This window comes from Eleginops maclovinus, chromosome 4 (genome assembly GCF_036324505.1).
Source record: "Eleginops maclovinus isolate JMC-PN-2008 ecotype Puerto Natales chromosome 4, JC_Emac_rtc_rv5, whole genome shotgun sequence".
NCBI lineage: Eukaryota > Metazoa > Chordata > Actinopteri > Perciformes > Eleginopidae > Eleginops > Eleginops maclovinus.
In genome coordinates this window covers 16,814,516-16,838,839 of record NC_086352.1, presented here as the reverse complement: position 1 = coordinate 16,838,839, position 24,324 = coordinate 16,814,516, and the positions used below count along the sequence as shown (strand labels likewise).

General features: G+C 42.8%; 1 protein-coding gene across 3 annotated transcripts in view; it reads right to left on the bottom strand.

Annotated features, from left to right (window-relative positions):
* zfhx3b (zinc finger homeobox 3b) overlaps positions 1–24,324 on the bottom strand; it is a 133,347-nt gene that overhangs the window by 80,720 nt on the left and 28,303 nt on the right. For all 3 annotated transcript variants that reach the window (XM_063881164.1, XM_063881165.1, XM_063881166.1), the window contains exons 2-4: positions 4,209–6,719; positions 3,485–4,064; positions 205–701 (exon numbers count right to left, since the gene is read on the bottom strand). In XM_063881164.1, coding sequence (XP_063737234.1) covers positions 205–701; positions 3,485–4,064; positions 4,209–6,683 — 3,552 coding nt within the window. In that variant the 5' untranslated portion in view covers positions 6,684–6,719. The remainder of the gene's footprint in view (positions 1–204; positions 702–3,484; positions 4,065–4,208; positions 6,720–24,324) is intronic.

Here is a 24,324-nt window from a genome sequence, read left to right as displayed (position 1 = left end):
CAAAGTTTTAAAGGACAATAAATGTTCCTTAATATGACACAGACATACTTCTTCTCTTGGTCATATTATAAAACCTCAAATAGTGTAGACATTCTACCTATGAACATGCTCTTTACGCCCGATTAGTTATATATACAGTAATGATATGAAAATAGAAATACTCTGTAGTTTGTGTGGTGTATGTGATAAAGGAGAACTACTAACCTTGTAGAGTTTGAGGCTCGCCTCATGACGGGTGTTGACAGTGTGCATCCTCAGCTTTTCCAGGCTGTTAGTGTAGTAGTCGCAGGCGTTACACTTCAGGTGCACTGGGTTGCCTATGGCCACACATTTCAGACGCCATTCATTGCCTTTGCCCCCTTCTTTGATGTGGGCCACAAGCTGGTACTTTTGCACATGCTTGTCTGTCTTGCAGTGCAGCTGGAAGTTTGCTTTGAGCTGAGTGGTGTAGTGGCACAACTTGCACTGGTGAGAGTCACCCACCACAGCACGCCATTCTTCCTCCGGTAGGCTGCGTTCAGCTCCCATATGCATGCCAAGCACATCCAGGTTGTCAGTGGTGAAGCGGTTGCATACAGCGCACTGAAAGAGCTTGAGGGAGGGGTCACTGGTTTGTGATAGACTTTCTCCCAGGGTCATCAGTTCTTCGGACACCAACTGCCCGCTGCCCAGCCGCACATCCATAGGGATCTCCCCACCTACTAAAATGTGGGGGGAACACAAAGAGAGACAAAAAAAAAAAGAGGAAAAGAGACAAAAAATATCTTTAGAATTATCCTAGAAATACTCAAAGCTAACACTCTGAACTGGAGTTCAGTTGTAAAGATCACTTTATTTCTCAGTAATTCACTTCAGGACATCATTATTTAAGTGTTTGCTGTCTGTTTATTCCACTCTCAAAATGAATTGCATATCAGTGTGGTTTTCCAAAGCTTTACTTTATCTGTGTCAGTCAGTATGGAATCGCCTGGAGGATAAACTATATTGCATGAAATTTGAAATGGACCTATAGCTATCCTTACTTTGAGCTGAGAAAGAGCAAAGCTGGGACATTTTCCATAGGGACCTTACACTGCCAGAGAATGAACATACACATAGCCCTGCTTGGGCTATTGGACTTTCATGGCCTGTCTGTAAATCAACTCCAGAGGCCATGAGCTCCACAGAAAAAGCAAGTTATTTTATCATTACTGAAGAACTAAGGAGTTCCAAAGCACACATTACTGTAAATCAAATCTGTTGCCACTTTTCACAGAAAAATGGCATTAAAAAAATCCACTTTGCTTCTTGGATTCTTCTGCTTATTTCACTTCAGATTGCCTCTAAATCAATATGGACACCTAACAGATTAATTCTGCTTGGTACTGAGTCTAAACGATGAGGAGAGGGGGAAAGAAACATAGCAAGCACATATCATATGACACCGACCATAGAACTGATGTCTATACAGTCTGGGTAGGATGACTTAAAAAATTCATGCTAAAAATATGAGGTAAGAGCAGCTGGAGTTTTTGCCTTTGCTTGCTGATCTTTAATCTTTAACTGCCCAGACTGAGCATACAGGCTTGACCCTGCCTGCCTTTACACTAAATTAATTCCAGCAGCTCCTTTTTATTTATTGCTGCAGTATGCAGCCTGCTCTTGGACTTTTCTCCATTACCTGAGTTTTTATAGCCAGGAGAGGGAGACCTTTGAGAAGCCCTCTGAAATTACTCACAGACCTGGCTCTGCATTCATGGCTTCTAACACTCTCTCTATCTCTTACAAACAAACATATCCAATAGCTATACCAGTGCTGTCTTTCTCTGCACCTTGCATGTCTCTTTTCTAGCTGGCTCTCATGCGTCATTACTATTTAGAATCAATGATTTACCCGTACTTAGCTTATACTCCTCCCTGAATCCTAGTTGTTGACCATTAGATCAAGACCTAGGTATGTAGCTTTGTTTTCACATATTTTGCTGTTTAAACACTCATTTTTCAAAAATATCATGTACGATTGATAATGCTATGTGAATCTTAAAAGAAAATCTAAATACATTAGATTACTTTCTAAGACTAATGTTTAAAGTGCATAACTCTCTGACTTTTCCATTGTGCTGTCACACACAGTGTATGTGAGACATTACATTCCAGCACAAATGGCTTAAAAATCACATCCCCCTCCTTTCTTTTTTAGTCTCTTGCCCTTCATTTCATATCTTCCTTTCACTACAGTAGCTGAGTCTTGGGAACGAAGATTACTATGAGTGTGAGATCATATGAGGTTAACATTTGTTATCTATCTTTTCTGCAATGCACTCTAAAGTCAAAAATCCACAGTGAGAGCATGAAAGAGAACCTCTTGCTTTGGCTGCCTGGTCTGAGATCTCCTTGTTATGGCAGATTTTCCAAGAGATTTACTAAGCCTTATGTATCATACTGTAGAGTTAACCTCAGACTGTTTGTGTATGATGGCTTTAAGAGTTCCTTAAAGTGTGACAGAGGATAACACCACTGTGTCATCATTGCCTCCCTTGTAACATGCTTATTAAAACTCACCTCACATGAAAATGAACCAGATGGCAGAAAAGCTAAAAATAATTAGTCCCGGCAAATGCAATCAATACTTGTTTGTCTTTGAACTGGCGACAGTTGGAGACAAATCAGTACAAACTTTTGGGTTGTAACTGGCCTACCAAAAGCTCTTATATGCTTGTGGATTACACATGCTGTGCCCTCTAACCTCCCTTCTTTGACCAAGATAAAATGTATAGCTCCAATTACACATTTTGAAAAAGAACTCCAGTGGTGAAGTTCAGCAGCAGTTGGGGAATAATGACATGAAAAAGCTAAGGGTAGCTGCTTGAGAAATAAGGCAGGGAAAAGAGAAAATAGAGGTGTGACACTAACTCACCTATTGTGAGCAAAAGCGGGTACTACTTAGATGTCTTGTTGAAAACAAAAACAAATGACCTCTTCAATAATAGATACATGTACACCAAAAGCATTTGTAGATGAAAATAATTGACAAACTAGTATTTGGCACTAGAAGGTTAACTATTGATGTGAGATAAAGGCATTGAGCATAGGCCTACTGAATAAGGAAAATGATCATGAACACTATCTGTAAGGAAATATGAGAGAGGGTCTGGGGTAAGCCCCCAGCTATAAACTTGACTCAAAAGGATTATCTTTCTTACACCACTCCCACTTTATATTGCAGACACACTAAATTGAGAGAATGATGTTAAATTTACTAGGGCAGGTATACCTTAGGGTATAAGAAAGAAACAGGAGAGAGGGGCAATATGCAATTTTCCATTTTCCTCATTTTGTGTTTTAACACAATGAAAAGAGAGTTTAATACAATTATTTGTGTTCTCCAATTAGGAATAAAGATTAAGTAAAACTGAAACTAATTTATCCTAAAAGTAATATCTCCTTGGGATTCTGTGGTTACTATGGTCATTTCTGAGAGCAAGTAAGTCAGAGTGGTGCTCACCAAGTGCAGGGGCCAGGGCAGCCATGTTGGGATCAATGTGAAAACTCCCCATCAGGAACTGGGCCTCAGCTCCAGCTGGGTCTATCTTGAGGCCTGGTGGAAGGCTCATGTTTTGGGCCAGGTAATATTGGTATAGCTCAGCTTCAGATGGTGAAGGCATGGCTCCCAAGCCAAGTCGTCCATGCTGCATCTGAGTGACATTCTGTTGGAGTAGCATCATATTGTGCATGTGCTTCTCGCTGGTCATGTGGATACGCAGATTCCGTGCCACATTGGTCTCGTAGTCACATACCTCACACCGCCAAGTGGGTTTGCTCTTGGGCTTGGTCGGGGAAGGGGCCCCACACGGTCCAGCCATATGCGTGGAGGACTGTGTTGGATGGTGGTGTGGAGGGTGATGGCTACTGGACTGGGTCACTGAGGGGACTGCAACCACTCCACCTGGGGTATGTCCGAATACCTGCTCCTGTGCAGATCCAATGGTACCTCCATTCTGTAGTGTCTGCATGTTGTTCAAGTGCTTGTCCGACTGCATATGGATGCTTAAGTTGCCCTTTGTGGTGGTTGAGTAGTTACAAACCTAGAACATATAAGACAATTTAAATTGAACAGCAATAAAGTAAACATATGCAACCATTACCCATCAGTTCCCATTTGACATACATGTAAATGGCTCACTAACAAAAAAACAACTTTAATGGCAACCCATTTTTGTGCTACATACCTCACAACGGAAGGGCTTGTATCCACAGGTATAGCTTTCTCCACGAGCCAGACGAGGGTGGCTCTGACCACTTGTGCAGTACGAACAGGTACCTCCAGAGTCGGGGTGTTTCTCTTTCATGTGTGCCTCCAATGTCTGCTGGTACTTGTAATGCCAGTTGCATTTCGGACACTTCAGTGTCTTGCATGAGTTGCGTGAATGCATCATGGTCATGTGTCCACCCAAGGAGCGTGAAGAACCCAGAACGGTGTCACATTTAGGGCATTCTACCCCACTTCCGCTGCCACCAGGCCCATGGTTCTGGGAACACTCGCCCATCCCTGTTAAGTCACAGGAGCCTCCCGGGAAGAGGTGCGAGTGACCTTGAGATGATGGGTGGAGGAGATGATGATGGTGGTGCATGTGGTGATGGTGCAGAAGGGCTCCATTTTCCTCCTCTCCCTCTGCTGAGCAATCATTTGGTTCTGGAGCTGTGGCACTATCTCGATTGGCACTTTCATCAGCAGCAGCATTGGAGGACAGAGGTGAGGAGGAAGTGCCAGCAGTGTCGTCTTCGCTCCTTCTCACTGCCATGGGAACAGTGGGTCCCTGACAGTTAAAGCTCAGAGGGAGCTCTGAGGTCCTCCCTCCACTGTCTGCAGCTGAACCCTCTTTCTTAACAGAGGAGGAAGTGGAAGCAGGGTCTTTGCTGTTTAGTGTGGAACTGACCGCAGAGGTGCAGGCAGAAGGCTGGAGAGCGCTACTAGGCATTAATAAAGAAGATTTGGAAATGCTTTGGTTTGAGATAGCTTGTTCCCCCGCTTCACCCTTGCCGCTGCTACTGTTACCACCACAGACCACTGCAGTGCTTTCTGCCTCTAACTCATCTTCCTCCTGCCCTAATAACAGTTCTTCTTCTTCTTCTTCTTCTTCTTCCGAGCAACCAATCTGGCTCGATAAGTGCGCCTTGTTTTCATTTCCCTTGGTGTCCCCATCCTCTCCCTTGCATGCCAACTCTTTCCCAGCAGGCTCCTCTGTTCTCCCTCCCTGTTTGGGCAGGGCACTGGAGTCTTTGGCAGAGCCTGAGGACGAGGTAAGAGTTGATGCTTTGGGAATGCTCAGCCCCCCAAGAGAGAGGACTGAGCTTAGTGGGTTTTGTTGCTGCTGCTGCTGTTGGATGGGACCAGAGTCAGAGTCTTTGTTGAGGAGGCTCTCTCTGCCTCTGCTGCTGCTTCCAGGCTCAAAATGGACACCACTAAAAGTGCCATAGAAGCTCTGGCCAGAGTTATTGGGGAGCAGGTTTGGTGGCAGAGAAGTGCTCTTATTTTTTGGTTCCAGGAAACTGATGAGGGGCTCTTTGTCCTTCCCAATGCCCTGGATGATGGCAGATGCTTGCTTGTCCCCTAGCAGCTGCCGTTCGTCCTCACACAGTGTCATCCGGTGATCATGGACGGCATGAGTGGCAAAGGAACGGGCATAGCCAAAGGACAGCTTGCAGAGAAAACACATGAGAATGGGCTTACCCTTGCCATATAGGGCTAGCCCATCAAATTTGGAGAAATCCACGTTGTTGGGAACATCTTTGGATACACAGGACTTCTTGGCAGACCCATCGCTGTTCAGGTAATCCTTGTTGCTTTTGTGCCGCACATCAAAGACACGGAAACTGTGCAGGACAGGGCTGAGACCTGCCATGGTTGAGGTATTGGGGAAACCTTGGTCTGAATTGCCAAACCACTTCCTGAAGGACGAGGCTATGTGGAACGTGTTGATGATGTGAGGGTAGACCGAGGATGAAGTCCCAGCAGGATCCCCCGGTTTTCCCCCACTGGTGAGAGAGTTTGTGGGAAGCAGGCTGCCCATGCCCCCACCACTTTGGATCAACTGACTGATGCTCTCTACGATGTAGGCGGAGCCATCTGGCTGGTACACTATCTCTCCAGCAAGGTTCTCCACATCACTACTTTCCTCTTCTTCTTCCTCCTCTCCTTCATCACTCCCACTCTCAGGTGCTCCCTGCTGTCTTGTGGGCTGATGCCGCAAAAGAGTGGGCATACCCCCTCCCCCAGATGCCATTGAGACCCCAGGAAAGGGTTGAAGACTAGGGAAACAGTTGTCAATCTCCATTTCATCTAAGTCCTCAGATTCTTCCTCTTCTCCACAGCTTATTCCCTCTTGCTCTTCTTCTTCAAGACCCTCTCTTATGGGATGCAGCTGGCCTGTGGCAGAGCTATCACGGTGGGCCTCGGGTGATGTCTGTTTTGGTTGCTGCTGCTGGGACAGTGGTTCTCTCACTCCGTCATGAGTTGCACTGGAGTTTTTGAGTTGAGAAGGGTACGGAGCAGAGAGAGACAAGGGGTCCAGCGAAGGGTCCTGGTTGGTGCAAGGGACCTGTGAGCTAGAGTGATCGTTCCAGGGCTGTGGTGGTTGCTGCTGCTGGGAGGAGCCGAGCCCATCGTCTGTCCCAGAAACCACAGGAGACTCACAGCTGTCCATGCTGATGCCTACATGAGGCGTTCATCGCATCCAGGCCTGCAGACACACAAAAAAGGTACGATAAGGGGTTATTGTTGAAATTTGGATGTTAAATTTAAACATAGACACAATAACACATGCACAAACAACTCATCGTTGATCATGCTTCAACTCATAGTTTGCAATGCCTTTGCAAAGAAAGATGTCGATATTTTCTGAAATATAACTATGCCTATTAAGAAAATATCAGTTAAAGAATACATGAAAACTGTTATATATAGGAACTTTAAAAGAAGAAAATCAAATGTAAAGTGCATAGGGTGAGAGACAAAAGTCTGAGATATAATTGGAAAAATGACACCTTGCTCATTACGCTAGATTAGGTACTTAAACACAATACCTGAGACAAGCACTAATAAGCCGTCCATGATTCATCTTCCTGCCATATCAGGAAGGTACCATCTTTTATCTTCACCTTCCAAACAACACTCCTAATCGTATATTCTGCAAATCCTACATCCGTTTTTAATTAACTTGCAGTCAGAAAAAAGGAGAAACAGGCTAACTTAATGGATCAAATAGATTCCCTGTGAGATAATTAGACACTGAGAAGCCACCCATCAGCACATTGTACATTTACATAACTGAAAGAAAAAGGGAAAACTGCATCTAAAAAAAGAGATTCTTCACAGTATCACCATTATCACTCCATCTTCAAGTTGATTATATGTATAAAGAAGGCTATAATACATGTGCACTACTGATATACTGATATAGATGTGTATGATCTTTAATAAGAGCAGTAAAAGGCAGTTTTTCTGTGAGCCCAAAATACATAGGCTGGGTTGGGACTTCACAGCAGCTGTGTTTAGATCTTGCATCCAATAACCTCTACGCTCAGCCTGGTTTCAAACACTCCAGCCACCCTTCGCCTCTAAAATAATAAATGGGAACTGAGCTTACGGGAGCTGAACATGCCCTGAGCATCTGAGCGGCCCAACACAGGCTGCAATTTAGAGCGCAGAAGAGATAAAATGATAGCACAAGATACTGCTGAGCTAATAATTTTATTAAAGGGATGCAGCCAACATTGATTAAAGGGGGCAATCGGGCTGAAACCAATAACTCTGGGCTGCCCTTTAACCCACCAGTACTGAATATTACATGAGCAAAGTTTCCCGGCACCAACCTCACTGCCATGTCCCGCTTGATTAGCACATTCCCTGCTTGCATTTGATTTATTTACTTATTTACTTAGGGATGCAAATTTCAGCTGTGATCAGAATGGAGTCTACCCCCACACCCTAACATATTAACCACTGAGGGAGAGGATAGATTGATAATGGCTGTCTGCCTCTTCATGAATGTCTGATGAAGCTTGTCTCCCACAAAACATACCGTACCTGAGAGCTCTGTAGTCTTTATGCACTCAAGCTACAAAAAAATAATGGACATGTATATTAAAGGGTTGCTTTTGTCTTTGGACTTCCTAAATAACAATAGCAGGAGAGAGAAAAAAACGTTGATTGGGCAAAGTAACAATAAACTAATACATACCATAATGATAAAGCAAGGAATTTACATCATGACTGCAAATATGATGTAGATGTTATAGTAATAAATACTCAGGGATAGACATTTTCTCTCAGCATGGTCCACCCGATTGTGTTGTTGACACAACACAGAAGCTGACCCTGATGAACCCTGCCTTGCTTTGCATATAAAATGAAAGATATTAGACTGGCTGGCTTATTAACAAGATTGCTTTATACAGCCAGACATGATTTAGAGATGGCTGCCATATTGAGTGAGGGGATACTAGCGTTACTGGTCTGTATTTATTATCTGCTCCATTAATAAGAGGCAATGAGCTCAACAGCCATTTCACACAAATGGACTGAGGGCAGCGAGAGTAATGCATGAAAAAAAAAAGTGCCACATGTCAAACAGACAGTGATTCGTCACCTAAAAGCACATGGATAAAATGTAAAATGAAATGAAAACATGAAGAAAATGTGACTTGTCTAAAAGGCCGGCCTCACGGGAAAAATATCCATGCGTCCTGTCTGAGCATGAAGCGTTTCACACCTTGTTCCTGTAATCTATTCCATCAGCTCCTCCTCCGGATTCCTTTGCCTTTCTTAAGCAGGCCTGGGAAGACTGTACGATATGTGCAACTACCAATTAAGATTTTTGATTTGCAATAACCTCTTAAGTTTTCAAGTCTGAGATAAAAGTCACTGTGTACAGTAGTGAGTGTATGTACCCATCCATCCCTATTGCTCCTGTAAGATACCTGACACAATTAGCAGTAGACAAGACAACAGGATGACTCTTGATCAGTGCTGGAGCTTTGAGCCAGCTTGGTGTGTCCACTGCGTACAGAAAACAGGATTGCCCTTTAAAATCAAGATGGTGTAATTCAATAACCTGCAGTGGTTACTGATGAGCAATGGGATTGTCTGGAGTCGGGGAGTCGCAGATGGGCCAACAGATATAACGCTGTTTGTCTCTCGGAGGTCTGCCTGGCTCAGTGACACCTGTTTAAAGCAGGAAAAGCTTTAATCTCTGGGAGGCACTAAACAAGTCGGGGAGACAGACAAAGAGACGCGGTCGAAGGAGAGGGGAAGTGGAGGAGGCCAATGTCTCTGTGTGCTGACTGTGTTAATAACCACAAATCAAAATAATGGAGCAGCCTGCTAAAGGTGACTACTGCAGAGTGGAAAATGTATGAATATGTACTGTGATAAGGAGAAAAGTAGTCAAAACCTTTGCATTGGGGCACTAATGCTAGTTGCGCAAAACAAGTCAACCTGCCATGGCTTCTGCTTATGTTGTATCATAATTCTGAATGTGGGCCTACTGGGTCGACAATAGGCAGGCTGTATGCAGCCAAAACAAGCCTTAACTGACAATAAGAGATAATCAGAGGGAAGAAAAGGCTAAATTCCTGAGCTGATCTGAGGGAGAGCACGCCAGTGCTCACACACTCTTGCTGCCACCTGCCTTCAAAGGCTTTATGCCAGGGTCCCCCACCTCTCTCTTTTTCTCCCCTCTGACTCAACAATAAAAAGTAATATTTCATCTCTTTCCACCTCCCTAAAAAGCAGATAAGGTTAAACCTTTTGAAAAAGCCTGTGTCCTAATGAACACTGTCAAAGACTGGGTCTGGTTGTCATTTTGTAGAGATGGAAAATGAGATAAGATATAAGTTATGGGTCCTTTCATAAGGTGGGATCTACCAGCCAACTTGGGAAGAATTAAAGGCTAAGGAACCATCTGATTATAAGCATGCCTGATCACCTGCCTGAAGGCCTGGCCTTCCCTCCAGAGGACCCTACTCTTGAGGGTTTCCTGAGGGAATTATCTCTGACTCAGCCCTAGCTGTGAGTACTGCTGGGCTGTGAGTGTGATACAGCCCTGACCCTTATTCCTATTTGCGTACACGTCAGCAGTAAGCGAACACCTATTTACAATAGAAAAACAGTGTTTTTTAATCAGCCTAGAGACCCCTAACAATACCCCCGATCTGCTTTTCAATTGTCCCTCAGTGATGTTGCCTGTCTATGTCTAGTCTCTGAGCCATCACAGAGCCTGGCCAGCCACCGCAGGGTAAGGGGCGCTTATTGGAAAATCAATGGCGTGAACGCTAAGCAAGTTACAGGAAGATGTGGGAAGGAAGGGTTCTTATTGATAAAGCAGGGGAAGGCCTTTGATGTTGCACTAGGGACATGCTCATTGATGGGAGAACCATTGTAGTCCTCAGGCAGAGTAAGGCCTGGGTTTATCTCCTAGGTTTATTCCAATTACCGTAATCACCAATAAAAATGTTCATGCATTGCCCTTTTAAACATAAGTCCGTTTTAATGTCTGACATGGCTTAGTAAATGCTGTTTTTAAAACTGTGATCTCGCTGTGAGGGAATTTACGTTTCTGACATTGCAATGCAAGTGTCTCTTTCCACCTTTTTTACTTTCCTCTATATTCAATCTACTCTAGTCTCTGTATGAATTAACGGTGGCCTTCCAGCCAACATCTATTACAATAAGATGATACTCAGCTAAGGAATAAGTATGCGATATCTGAAAAAGTCCAACTGTGCTACTGCACTAAACAGTCAGATAATTTACTGTACAGAATCAAGATGATAACTTAGTCTTAATGTCATTAAAACACACTTTTTATTAATGCTTTTCTTCAAATAATACACTAGCTCAAATTGTCTGAAAGTGAAAAATGCATATCATATTTCAGTGCTATCACAAGGTCACATTTATTTTATAGTTAAGCCAAAAATATTTGTCAACCACAATAAAGTATTCTAATTATATTAGGGAGAGTTCTTGTTCTCTTTGTTCCCCAACCCTGTAAATCAGACAATTAAACATGTGCAGCATTGTTGTTTATGATGTGCTGTAAATATTCTGTCTGCTATTGTGCTAATGCAGACATAAGGCTGCTCCTCTATTGCTCCAACTGCAGGAGGCAAAAAGTCACCTCAGGTCGATGGCACTCAGCCTGTAAACAGGGCTTCCCGTAAAATCAATGATCTTCAGTAGGAGCTATCAGTCTGTGGAACAGAAATAGCCGTGGCTGTGTTGAGTCTGAGGCAGGGAAGAACGGTACTGTGTGTTTACATGAGTGTGTGTGTGAGTAGAGGGGGCCGGTCTCTGGCTTGTCTGGGAGTAGTTCTCAGAGATAGCAGAACTGAGGCATGCAGCTTTTGCCATGCTTACAGCCACCATGAGTTTCTATAGAGAAACGACTGCAACTCTCCAGTTGTATTATTGCTGTCTGTGTGTACTTTATGTACTAAACTAGTGTTGAAAAAATATATGCTGCTAAAATAATCCTTACTGATTACAATATGAACAACTCAAATACCCAGGAGGCAATGTGTTTAGTTGTAAAGCACTCAATTTTACTAACCATTTTGTACTAGTTTCACTGGCCAGAAAAGGCGAAATTGATTTTTTTGTAATATCAATTGCCTCCTTTGTTAATAGACTTGAAATAGAACCTTGAAAAGGATTTTACCCTTTACGCAACACCATCAAATTCTGCTAATCCATTTTATATTGCAGAACGGAAGAAAAGTGATTTAAGACAGAGCAGCGGTGAAATCATAGTGCATAACTGTATGGTTCTCATACATAGGGCAGTCTGATTCAATGAGGCGATTGGAGCTCAGCTAACTTTCAAAACCCACTACAAGGGGATTCATACATTGCACCAGAGTGTTTTCTCAGTTTTGGAGGGTGTGATAGAAACAGCGTGCTGGTGTAATTAGAAGTAGTTAATTAGCTGTGGGTTAATTACTGGGTTCTGCAGAGAGGTGGTGTAAGACCTGGTGGGGTGGCGAAGCAATGGGAAGCAGCGAACACACAGCAGGAAGCTCCCAGTCTCCTGCCAATTAGCAAACAGCATGGGGGGTGGGCTTCTCTGGTATACGAGCAGTACAAATGTGAGAAAGCTTATATCATTTCACTCAAGCCTCAGAACAGGGTATGAGATAAAGAGAGAGCAGACAAAATACATTCTATTTAAATATGCATGCTGCTAGAGACACTTTTTATTATGGTTTTGTAGAGAAAACACACTACCCGAGTTGCAGTGAAACTTTGAAGAGTGAAACTAAAAAGAAAATGACAACCAGGTTTCTGAAGAATGCTTGATTAAGAACAAAACAACGCAGGGGCTGTTTTAATTGCTATAAAAGTATCTTCTTATTTTGGCAGCCACACACAATCTGTCTTCATTTACCAACCACACTAAAATACTTGACTATTGTTTTCCTGTTATGTCCCTTGTGGTTTGTTTAGAAAGCTTTGTAATTTCTAAGAGCATTAACTATCCTTAACATTAAGGTGTGATGTATAATCAGAGAGGGGCAATCAGGCTCAAGCTAGCATTCACCCCCAGAGCACATACTACACAATGTGGTGTCTGTGAAATGCAAGACAGGCAGAGACAGAAAGAGACATAAAGTTAAGAGAGAAAGTGAGAGAAATAACTTTGCGACTTGCAAATTCTTATCAGATTATTTAGACACACATCCAGCATTTTTGATCAATTTTAGACCAGCAGACATGGATATTGAATGATTTGCAACAGTCTGCCATGGATCCTAACATCCTTTAACATTCAGTGCTCACTTTCCCATAGTGAAGAATGCAGAAAGGCTGAAAGAACACTTGATACTTTGTGCCCAGCTGGTCTGTGTGGCACTAATCAATCAGAAAACAACACACTGATTAGGATCCTTGGGAAGATTTCTAAATGTAAAACATTTAGAAATCACATAAAGACATATTATTTAGATAAACAATATGTATAATTCAGTATGTAAAACACAGAATGTATAACCATGTTTTTGTAGTGTTTTCAGAATGAAAACAATTCAAGAAGGATGATGGGGGGATAGAAAAACTATGATTGAGATGTAGTTAGAGAGAGCTAAAGACACATGTCCAATAAAAGGTCAGGGAGAAGGGGGAAATGTGCTGATCAAACTATTTGAGCTCCAGGACCTTTATTTCTACTAATTATCAAATCTACCCCTATTTATATCTGTGGGAAGCAGACGTTCTCTCAAGAGAGGATGGAAGTGAAATCTGCTAACTACAGTGCTTTTGGAGTTTCTGTTTGCACTCACTCTATTACATTTGTCCTACAGTAACAGGGTGAGGGTGTTAGAGGGGGTGAAGCGAACCAATGAACACAACTTGTTAGGGAATGTTGTTTTTATGAAAGTGAAGAACAGAACACCATGTACAGTAGACTGCAAAGCTGAGCAAAATGTGAAATATAGAATCAGTAACCCTTTAGTAGGTAAGAAACCCCTTTATATAATTCTATATAAAATATTGCATAAATGGTAGAATTACATGGTGCCATAACCATATATGTACAAACGTGCACACGTACACACATTCCCACAGTGTTGCTGTTAAGGCAAGCTTACCACAAACACAGTTGTTAAAATGATCAATACCATTGAAATATTAAACCTTAAAATGCTGCATTATTGATTGGTAGCCCAATGATAATACGGTTTATTATCATAATTGTGGGGCTTTATGTAAATGTTTAGAAGAGACCATCAACTGTCGCGCAACCAATGGGATGGGGCTAAATGTGTCCCCCCACCTCCAACCCTAACCACAAACACACAAACCGACAACCCAATCATCGCTCAGTTCTCCTGGCTTACCCTGCCAGCCAAACCCTGAGGAATTGCAGTGATTTGGGCGAACAGGGAGATGTCATTACCATTACTTCTACTTCCATTAAGGGTAGCTGACACTGATCAGCATACCAAGCTCCTGTTGACAGAGAGACGGGAGAAGGTGAACTGGCCCCTCGGAGCAGCACGGTAGCTCTGGGCTGTGGTCTAAGCGATCTCTAGCAGGCATGACTGCAAACAGAAGTAAACACACTGGAGCAGGATCCTGGCTACACGCAGGGATCATGCCCTGACAGACAGATAGGGGACATGGATAACATGTCTATAATCCTGGGCCATTCTGTGTAATCTGGAAAACAAATACCTTAGTAATGACCCAGTCCTGCACCTGGTAAAACACAGGGTTCACTAGCACCTGGAATTAGACAAATATCCACCAAAGAGCAGTCTTAAAGGGACACCCTTCTTAAGCAAAAACGCTTAAGGGAGTTTGAGAAGACACCAGCATTTGAGGAAATTGTGTGTTTTTGTTTGTTTTTTAAGTGTCCACCATCCCAGGCTATACAGCAAACAAAAAACAGCACTTCTATTATATTTGTGAAGTTACTGGGACAACCTTTGAGGTGCATGCAGTGGTCTGATGAGATGAGTTGACTCACACAGAGACTCAGCAGTGAAGCAGTGAGGCAGTGCCAGAAGCCTGAGGGTTAGGCACAGTGTTCAGTTAAGTGTCTAAACCTGAGTAGGGTGATAAGATCCCTTTTAGAAGGCCAAATGACCAAGAAACCTGAGTAATGTGGGTGAAAACTGTCTAGGGTGAGAGCGGAGATGTGGAAAGTCATGCTGTGTTATGTGTGGAAAATGGAAACTTACTATCTATCTTACACACCCCATCCTGAGGGGTGGTGCATTCCCAAACATATACTATGTGTGTGTGGTTGGGTATGTGAACCCACAAGAATATGTGCATTGAACTGCTCACACACACAGACACCCTGACACACACACCCCGACCCACACACACACACACACACTCACCCCGACCCACACACACACACACACACACACACACACACACACACACACACACACACACACCGACACACACACACACACACAGCAGGGATTAGAGGGTGTCCCAGAGAAACCATTCTGTGGAAATGATTTCTCTGCAGAAAAAAAAGGCATGAAAGCCAATCGTGACCTGGCCTCTAATTCTAGAGTAGGATATCCTGGATAAATAATTAGAGGGTTCCTTTGAAGACCCTGCACAGCCGAACCATTCACTCCCCACTTCACATTTGCTAAAGTCATTAATGACAAAGATTTAGAAAGGAAAAGCAAAAATCTTTCTGGTACACAAATACTTTTTTTACGAGGCCTGGCCCAAATTCCACTCCGCTTAGCTGAAGCCTTTATCCTGGGAAAGAACTGCACCCGTTTTAAACAATAAACCTCAGGGGAGAAGGGTTTTCTATTGCCCCTTTCCCCAACTGAATTATGTGGGTTAATAAAGTTAAAAGAATAATGTGCACAGTGTTTTAAAGAGAGAGTGAACAACAAATGTTGGGATACTGGTTGTCAACATACCAAGGCAAAAATGCAAAGCAAACTCAAGGGCTGTTATATTTAAGAATGAAAAAAAGAGTTAAGAGTCAAGCCTGTAATGAATTAAAAAAGAATCCCTTCCTTAATGAAGAACTCTGACTGCTTATGCACTGCTATTCCTCTACCACAGGGGCATATATCTCCACATAGTGGTCACATTTAAACACTGTTACAGCATGAGTACTTCTACTGTGAGCTTTGCTGGAATGATTCTTCATTGGGAAGCTACAGGAGGAAAACAGGTGGAATGCATGTATCCTATGTAGATTACTCTCTTTAGCAACAAAGGAAATGTAACTTGCCAAATTGTATTTTAAATTCAACAGCATACTGCGGAAACATCTTAGAGTATTTCATTGAGATATAAAAAGGAACAATCATGTGTCTTCAAGATGACAGCACACTGACCGCTGGTTAACATGCCAATGGGATGTCTAATCTTTACACTGGCAGTTTATAAACAGAGCACTCATAAATCAGATCTTGATGCAATCGTCATCTTAAAAGGAAAGCAGAGCTTGCCCTACAGTTTACAAGGACAGATTCAAAGGCAAACCTTGGAAGGTGATGTGCATTCCTTCTGAGTCGAGCAGTGATGAGGAACTGTCAACAGAGGAAGAGTGAGGAAAAACTCAAAAGAAAACAACTTGTTAAGTGTATAACAAGGTGGCCTGGAGGGCAATGCTTAAAGACACCTCGGCACTTGACTCTGAAGTGTGTAAGAAACATCAAACTGATTTTTTTTTGTAGCTATGTTGAGCACTGACAGAGCCGACCATGGCGTTCTGAGACCTTTGTGTGAGGAAAGACGCTATAGTTTGGCAGGAAATAAAGAGGTACAATTTGACTAAAAAGACATCAGTTCCTCATGCAGCAGTAATCACAAGCATTCATATGCACTAAATCTGAGTTCTGTTCTGAGACACAGACCTCCAGGGAGACCTGTCTAACATGAGGGAAAGCTGCAGCCATCAAACTACAACACTGAAACAGAATAAACCCATTCTTAAATGCAATTGCAATCAAAGAGAGGAGTTTAGTTTAGATAAAGGTTACCCTAGAGTTGTATAGCTTGAAGGTATGTGTGTGGCACGAAGAGAGATGAGGCTTGGGTGGCAAGAACGGCCCACAGAAGAAGAGTAAGCAGCAGAGTCAAAGCGTCTTTACTGCATAGCAGCTGACAGTAATCAACATAAATATGACTGTTGGCAGCTCATTGCTTGCACCAACAATTGGCACGGTGGTGTCTACAAGTGTCCAAGCACTTTGATCTGGGAGAGCAAATGCCCATGTGCTGAAAATACATTTAAAAATCCTATCCCTCTGGTTAGACAAATGAAAGAGGTAAGGAGAAGCAAAAACTGGTGTGATATTTTAGGAAACGCACACTGTGTTTATAAGTTCCTCTTCTCTCCTGGCCTGGCCTGAGTGTTGTGACAGCTACAGTGCTGTGGAGCTATATTTGAGAAAGACCAGCCTCCTGCCCCTCATCTCCACACACACACTGCAGCCCTTGTTCATCTGCCTTAATGAAATGGCCACATGCCTCCTCTCATCCCAGAGCTGCTTGCACACTGTAGCACCTGGTAGATATAAATCAACCCTACTGAGCTGTATTTGGGAAGTGAGGCATTAAGCATGACATGGGCTGTCAAAGTTCAGTTCGCACCGACCGCAACATCTAGTTGAACCGCTGCGGAACAGACCCAAGACCAAGGAGCGAGGCCTACCATCGGCCTCTTATCTTCTGCCTCCCAGCTCCGCATGACATGGCTGCCACATCTGGGCACCAGCTGGGCGGCCTGCTGAGCACAGCGTAACGCAACTGAGGCCTGCTAGGGAAACACTGGAGCACCCACATTACATGGATTCATGGGATCAACAGCTTTACAACAGTCCAGAATTAAAAGGGGGTTATTTGCTGCCATTTATCTTTACACTTTCTTATCTGTGAGTTGTGGGGGCTTGTGGGTATTATTACAGGTTTTAAGTGGTGCATGTTCTATTTCTGAGCAAGAAGATAAAAGTAGCTGAGTGCATGTTTGTTGTGTGAGCATACTGTATGTGGTATATATGTAGGTGTATGTGTGAGTGGAATTTCAGTCACGTGAGCCAGGGGTCTGAAGGTCAAACACAGCAAGAGAACCCACACATTCCTCAGAGGACAGGCACACATCATAATGCATGTGAAGGTTTGAATTGCCTTTTATGTGCATATGTAAGCATATTAAACTAGTCAAAGCGAAAAAAAACTCTACCACTGCACCAGTCTACCCCTGAGCTTTATACTTGAATATTAGATGTATTCTCACTCTGAGCTTTACGTGTATGTGATGAGTCCTCACACAGATACACAAGACACAAAGTTAGGAAGACAGAGCACCCAAAAAGAAAAACTCCATGAAAAGGGACAATGTGAGCTTAAGGGTGGGGATAACGAATTATCATCTTCTTAGGATTTGGTCATGGGCTTTCACATACAGTAAGGGCATGGTAAAATGACTTGCTCTTCTTATGTGGAAGTCACAATGGAGAACTGGGTGGCACGCAGGTACAAGCGAGAAAGGAACAGAGAAGAGAAATAGGTAAATTGAGATCGGGGACAGAGAAAGAAGTCCATGTTCAACTCAACCCTACTGTAATTTACATTTCTTTGTAATTAGTTTCAGGATCAAGGGCTCAAGCCAATGACAGATGCCTCTTGCAGGGAAAAGGCAACCATGTGTGGAGGACCACAGCATTACTCTTATGACACATAACATTCATTGATTCAGTCTGTTAGAGGGAGCATGTGTCAAGGGCATAAACACTGCTATGTGTACTGTACAAGTATACAGAAAAATCCATTCATGGATTTAAGGTTATCTTTGGCAGAGTAGAGTAAAGTAACAGCAGACTTGATTTTCAATGTGGGAATAGGATGAGACCCTACAACTGACATCTGCTGGATGCTTGTATAAGTGAAGATTTAGTCTGGAGTTGGATAACATTATTCTCATCTGTGCATTACGACATCATTTCAGATTTGGGAGGTAGGAAATAGGGAGATCACAGCAGATATTAAGAAAGAAGCAGAACACATGTACATACAAGTATTGGTAAAACACATTTGAGGATATTTATATTTAACATGTATTGTATGTGTTTTTCATAAGACAAGAAAACCTCACTCAGTGGTAGAGGATTAAACACTGCCTAGTGGTCTTCCAGAACTGCACATTTAATACACATTTAATTAATGTCATTGTTTTGACATTAAAAGAGTATGCCAGCAAACAAGATAAACACAATCTAGTTCTGGGAAGAGCGCTATCAGAATACTAAAGGAAATAGAAAGCTGGGAGATCACAGACAAAGCACTTTGAATCTTAACCCTCGGTCCTTGGACAGCTCCACATTAAATGAGGCACTATTCCATATAGCACTGAGCCCATTTCTCTGCGCCAAGCTGAGAGAATATTAACACACAGGGACCCATGTTTAAGGTCATATGTATGGATTTGAGACTAACAAGCAACCAGATACAGAGCCATTTTGTGAATGAATTCTCACTATGGAGCAGTGAGTTTCCACCCAGGCTGCTTTGCCAGTATGCTGGGCATAGCACAAAGTGTTTACACATGCCAACTAGAACTGGACTAAAGCCATAAGACTGGGAGGACACACACATACACTGCTAAACACGTATACTCAAACAAAATCAACCGCATACCAAAGATAGTTAAAAAACAAAGACAACAATAGAATAATACCCACTCATTCATGTAAGCATGAGCAAACTTGTTTATCCGCGTTACTGCAGCTCCTTTCACATACACACAGAAAAAAGGCACGTTAACAAGGAGGTGAGAATTAGAGCAGGGCCAACTGGCTCACCCTGAAAGTTCAAGTTGAGTGCCACTACAAATTACAAGTTGACAGCTAAAATTATCCCCTGTATGCATTTCTTACAATGTATGTGCATGTTGGAGTTTGCGAAGGCAACTGCTTCGAGACAGCTGTTCTGGATGAGGTATGTACATGTCATTGATTATCTCTTTAAAGAAAATAAATAGAACAACAGTATATAATCTCCCTCAAGACGAATGCTCCAGACTAGCAACCTCCCTCATATTGTCAATGACAGGACCCTCTGCCCCATCTCTAACAGATGCCCCCAAATTTTAAGCTGTGAAGAGGGAGTGTGATAGGGGCAGTGTAAAACGAGAGGGTGACTAATTGGTTCATAACCTGTAATTGGGGAGATGTAATTGGAGTGGACTTGCAGATGCCAGGTGCACCTTCAGGAGGTGGGGCAGCGGTTTGCCCTTTGACTTGCTATAAGGGAGTGCATGTGTTTGTGGTGGTGTGTGCGTGCAAGGGGTACAGAAGGATTAGATGTGTGAGGGGGACACTTCTATAGGGAGGGCACCCAAACAATATAGTTTAGGTGTGGCGTGTGTCTATTAGGTCCTTAAAACCACATAAAAGTTCATGTCACAACAAAGCACAACCACACCCAATAGGCATATACGTATACACATACACACTTAAACAAATACAACAGCTTCGTGTCCACTGGCAATTTTTTTTAGACCACTGTTGGGAGTAAGAAATCTGCTGCACAACATTTTCTCATGGTTCACATGATGGGTCAATGTGATCAATGTGCTCATGGCCCACCTAGCCAATACTACACTTCTCCCAATCAATGTAATGGGGGCTGAGTGTTAATTGGGACAGAGTAAGAGGAGGGTGGGTGATGGAGTGCAGTGCACTTTATGCAGAAGCATCAGAAACGTTGTACAGGATCTTAATGAAAGCTTCTTAGTGTCAATAGCATGCTTGTTTGATCGCTTGGTTAAATTGTTTTTGAACAACAAAGAGGAGCGGATGGTGTGTGATGAGGTGTACAGAGAGGGGGTTATTTTTCAAGAACATCTGTTTGTCTTGCCCATCACCATATGATTGTTGGTAATTAGCTGCAAAGCCTGCAGTTGCATGGGTGTGGCCATGCATTCCCCTCTCTGGGCAGGTATGTAGGGAAGACCCATAAAACATACTACCTCTTGTCTCTTTCTGCTAGCGCTCTATCTTCTTTATGAGTCACACAAACAGGCCTCTCCAACACGTACAATCATAGAAACTTAAACTACACAAGAATTATAAAATTAAGAGGCAGCACTTTAAGCTGCATGCTTTTTGAACAGGTTAGATTAGAATGATACGAGACAGCAGCAAACGTTAAATGTGGCACAATGTAATGGAAGTAATGCAAAAAGAGTGTTTCCTAGACACTGAACTCAGTCAAGAGGAGATACTGTAAAAAAACAAACTGGCCTTCAAATCTTGCTTTGAAAAGGCCATGTATTTCAGACAGAAAACAAACCAACTTGTCTCCACACCACAGCCATGCTTTCCATTTATAACGTTTTTTGTTCATAGGTAGGGTAGCTGAGATGGGATGAATCATTAATTGTTAAAAACATTTAAGTGTCTTTATTTCAAACCATTCATCTTCTGGATGAAAATGTACAAGAACTCCACTGAAGAAATGAACAAATTAATCTAGGGCAAGAAATGAAAAGAGACAGGGAGAACGGTAAAAGTGGAGACATTACAGAATCAACTGTTTACCCAGCTTTCTTAGTGCATGGTTGTTTTTTTGATGAGAAGCTGCAGCTGACAACTAAAAAAGTAAGTAGAGCACAGGAAAAACCTGCCTGACAGATATTATTCTGTCTGTCAGCTAAGTGGAAGTAGGAAGTGATGGTAGGGGAAACAGCCTTTACCAGAGTAAAGGCTGTTTCCCTAGTGTTGCCTGTTGTCTCGCCCTGTTTATACAGGGCACAAGGTTAGTCAACGTGGCATCCAGCCCAGAAAACTGTTGTACCACACACGAAATGGTGAAGCTCCAGTTGTGTTGTGAAAGACCTACATGCAGATACTCACAAATAGAATTTGGCCTACTTTATACTTTTTAGAAATTCTTTGTAATAAACAAAAAAAGCTTTTCAACATTTTAAACTATTGTTCCCCTTCAACATGAGCCATATATCTAAACCATTAGCTAGAAGTGAGGACACCCGATAGAGATGTATTGATTTCACACCATTTCGGTGTAATTTGGTCAAGATTAATTAACATATTCCCTGGCTCTGCCCATCCTGCTGACACAATGAACACCAGCGGGTCAGAGGAAGGTCTAAAATCAGGACACAGTCAGCCCAAAAACATAGCAGCCCCCGCAAGACCCTGGCCTACCCCCAGCCTCTAAATTACCTAGGTTGACACCAAGGAGGGTGAGGCATAGACCCACTTTAACTCTGTACTCAGGCCAGTGGCCGAGCAGGTCAAGACCCCCCCCCATTAGGGAGCAGGTCAAAGCCACATAACTCTTTAGCTAAGGTGAGGGTCACTGCGATGTTCTGTCCAGTCAGGGTCAACCAGATGTCTCTGGCCACTGAGGTTCATGGCAATACAATAAAGTAATCAATCTAGCCGCTGGACCTTGGTCAATAATATACTCCCAGGCTGCACAGGGTCACCACCTGTTCCCTGGCCTCTCCTTGGACTGTCCTGGCCTCCTGAAGTGCTGAGGTCTTACATTTCACTGTCATGAAGGGAAAACGGAAGACCACGGGAGACTGTAATCAAACCCTGGGAATAGTCAGGCACTATGGCAATAAACCATGACAGACATTATGCGCAGGTTGTCAGTAGGCAGCAAATGAAAGAGATGGACTTTTATTAATGTTGCCAAATAAAGTCACCTTTGGTGTCTATGTCGACAAAAGTGGACATTTTTTCCTCTGTAGATGAATCGCTTTACATCGACTAATATCTACTTGCTTTTCCGAGAAATGTGTTAAGACTTTTCATAGTGGATATAATATACTTTATAAGAGTACAGTCTAGACATGAGATATAGCTGTGCCATGAAATTGACACCACTCACCAATATGAGCTCTATTGTCTTTGAGGAAGTGCAGACGTGCATTTTCCATTCCACTTATGTTATCTACAGACACATACTCTGTATACAGCTGGTGTATAAATTCCTTTTAATACTGCTAACACCTTATCCTTCCTAATTTCTTTCAGGTTTTTGTGACATGCATCGCCTGCATGTTTCTTTTCCTTCCCCTTTCTCTTTTTTTTTTATTTGCCCTCTCACGCTCGCCATGAATGGAGGCAGACAGCATCCTTGGCGGCTGCCAGGATGAGGCAGCAGTTAATTCTTGGCTGCCCTCCCTCTCTGCTTAAAGGCAGGTATAGAGTTTCCAACAGCTCCAGCTGGCTGGATACAATGGAGATCTCAGTGCAGGGGCAGAGTTCCAACCAGGTGAACTAACCTCTCCTCCTTTCCCTTATAGCCCTTATCAGTCTTCCAACAGCAGTGCCACTAACACCCCAACAGCTCACACTCCACCAGAGTTTACCCTATCTTGCTCAAATTTCAGCCGACCAAACCCTTATGTCTCACACCATTTCCTGGCTTACAGTCGCAGCTCACTGTCTCATAGAGAAACATAAAACTAGAATGATAAGATCTGAAATATAATCTAACGAGCTAATGAAACAGTGTAGGTTCATGGCCCAAGACTGCTCAAATCTAACGCTATAAAACATGTATTTTAATAATTTACCATTATTATGTCTGAACACATGCATGTTTTCAGTATGAGACTGTTTTTTAACTTATTTTGTATCTCCACGTTCTCCTTTTTTTCCCCCCCTGAGCGCTCTCCCTGCCAACAACATGACATGTCATTAGGCAGTATAATCAGCATGCTATTTGCATACATCTCCTTTATTTTATTGATTGCTCCTCATTCGTTAAGATTCAGGGTATATAATTAATGACCAACCCCCTGGTGCCACACCCTGGGGACAGCTAATTCCACTGCATACTAAGGGGATTTCAGCAGAGGGCACAAGTGGGCTTGTCACAATGGGCACTGGGCCAGTATCAGTCCCGGTACCCTCCCTGCCTCCGGCTGTCCTTGGTCCCAGCCAGCTCCTCTAACAAGGAGAGCCCTTCCCTGGCCGCGTTAACTAAAAGGACAATTATCTTGAGAACAATGATGCTTTTCACAGGGGCTGTGTTGTCATTAATGCACTGGATCTGGTTACAACAGCCAGCTTAAGCTAATTAAGGAATGCTATCTGTTGGCTCTCATTGCTTCTTAATTAAGTCAGAGTTGTTTCAAAATGGGGACAAACAGTCACTTTTTTGGAAGGGGAGGGAGGTTGTTTGAATTTACTAATTTGGCGAGTTATTTTAATGCGATGGAAAAACTAGCACTTAGCGGCACTGAACTCTGGAGTTTTCGACAAAGTCACATTAATCATAGCTTTTGTCATAAAGCCAATCGACAGACCTATACAAACGAAACATTGGTGTAAACATAATGTGGCTCAAATATTAAACAGCAACGATTGATGACAGTAGTGATACAAAAAGCTGCTGAGGAATAGTAACATCCGTCTAGCTGTGGTCATAAAATGGTTTAGTCTGTGAAACCTCCATCACTGTAAGTATTAAGTTTCACCTATCACAAACAACATCTAGACCTCACTGTCTCACCATCCTTCTCAACCATTAACACCACATTCTGTTTAGAAATGGCTGACTGACCGACAAACTGAATGCTCTGGGAACAGATGCTTTTACAAAAAGACAGCTGACTCTTTTTTCCAAGGAGCCTGCTGACCTTTTACACAGGAGAGGGCTGTTAGTCACCAGTCACTCAGCACTGACTGACAACATTAGGAAAACTGAATGAGAGAGGGAATGTATGTGAGTGTGAGGCAGAAAAAGAAAACAAGTCGGTTTGTTCTAACTGTGTAAGAAACTGAAGAAATGTTCACATCTTTGGCTTCATT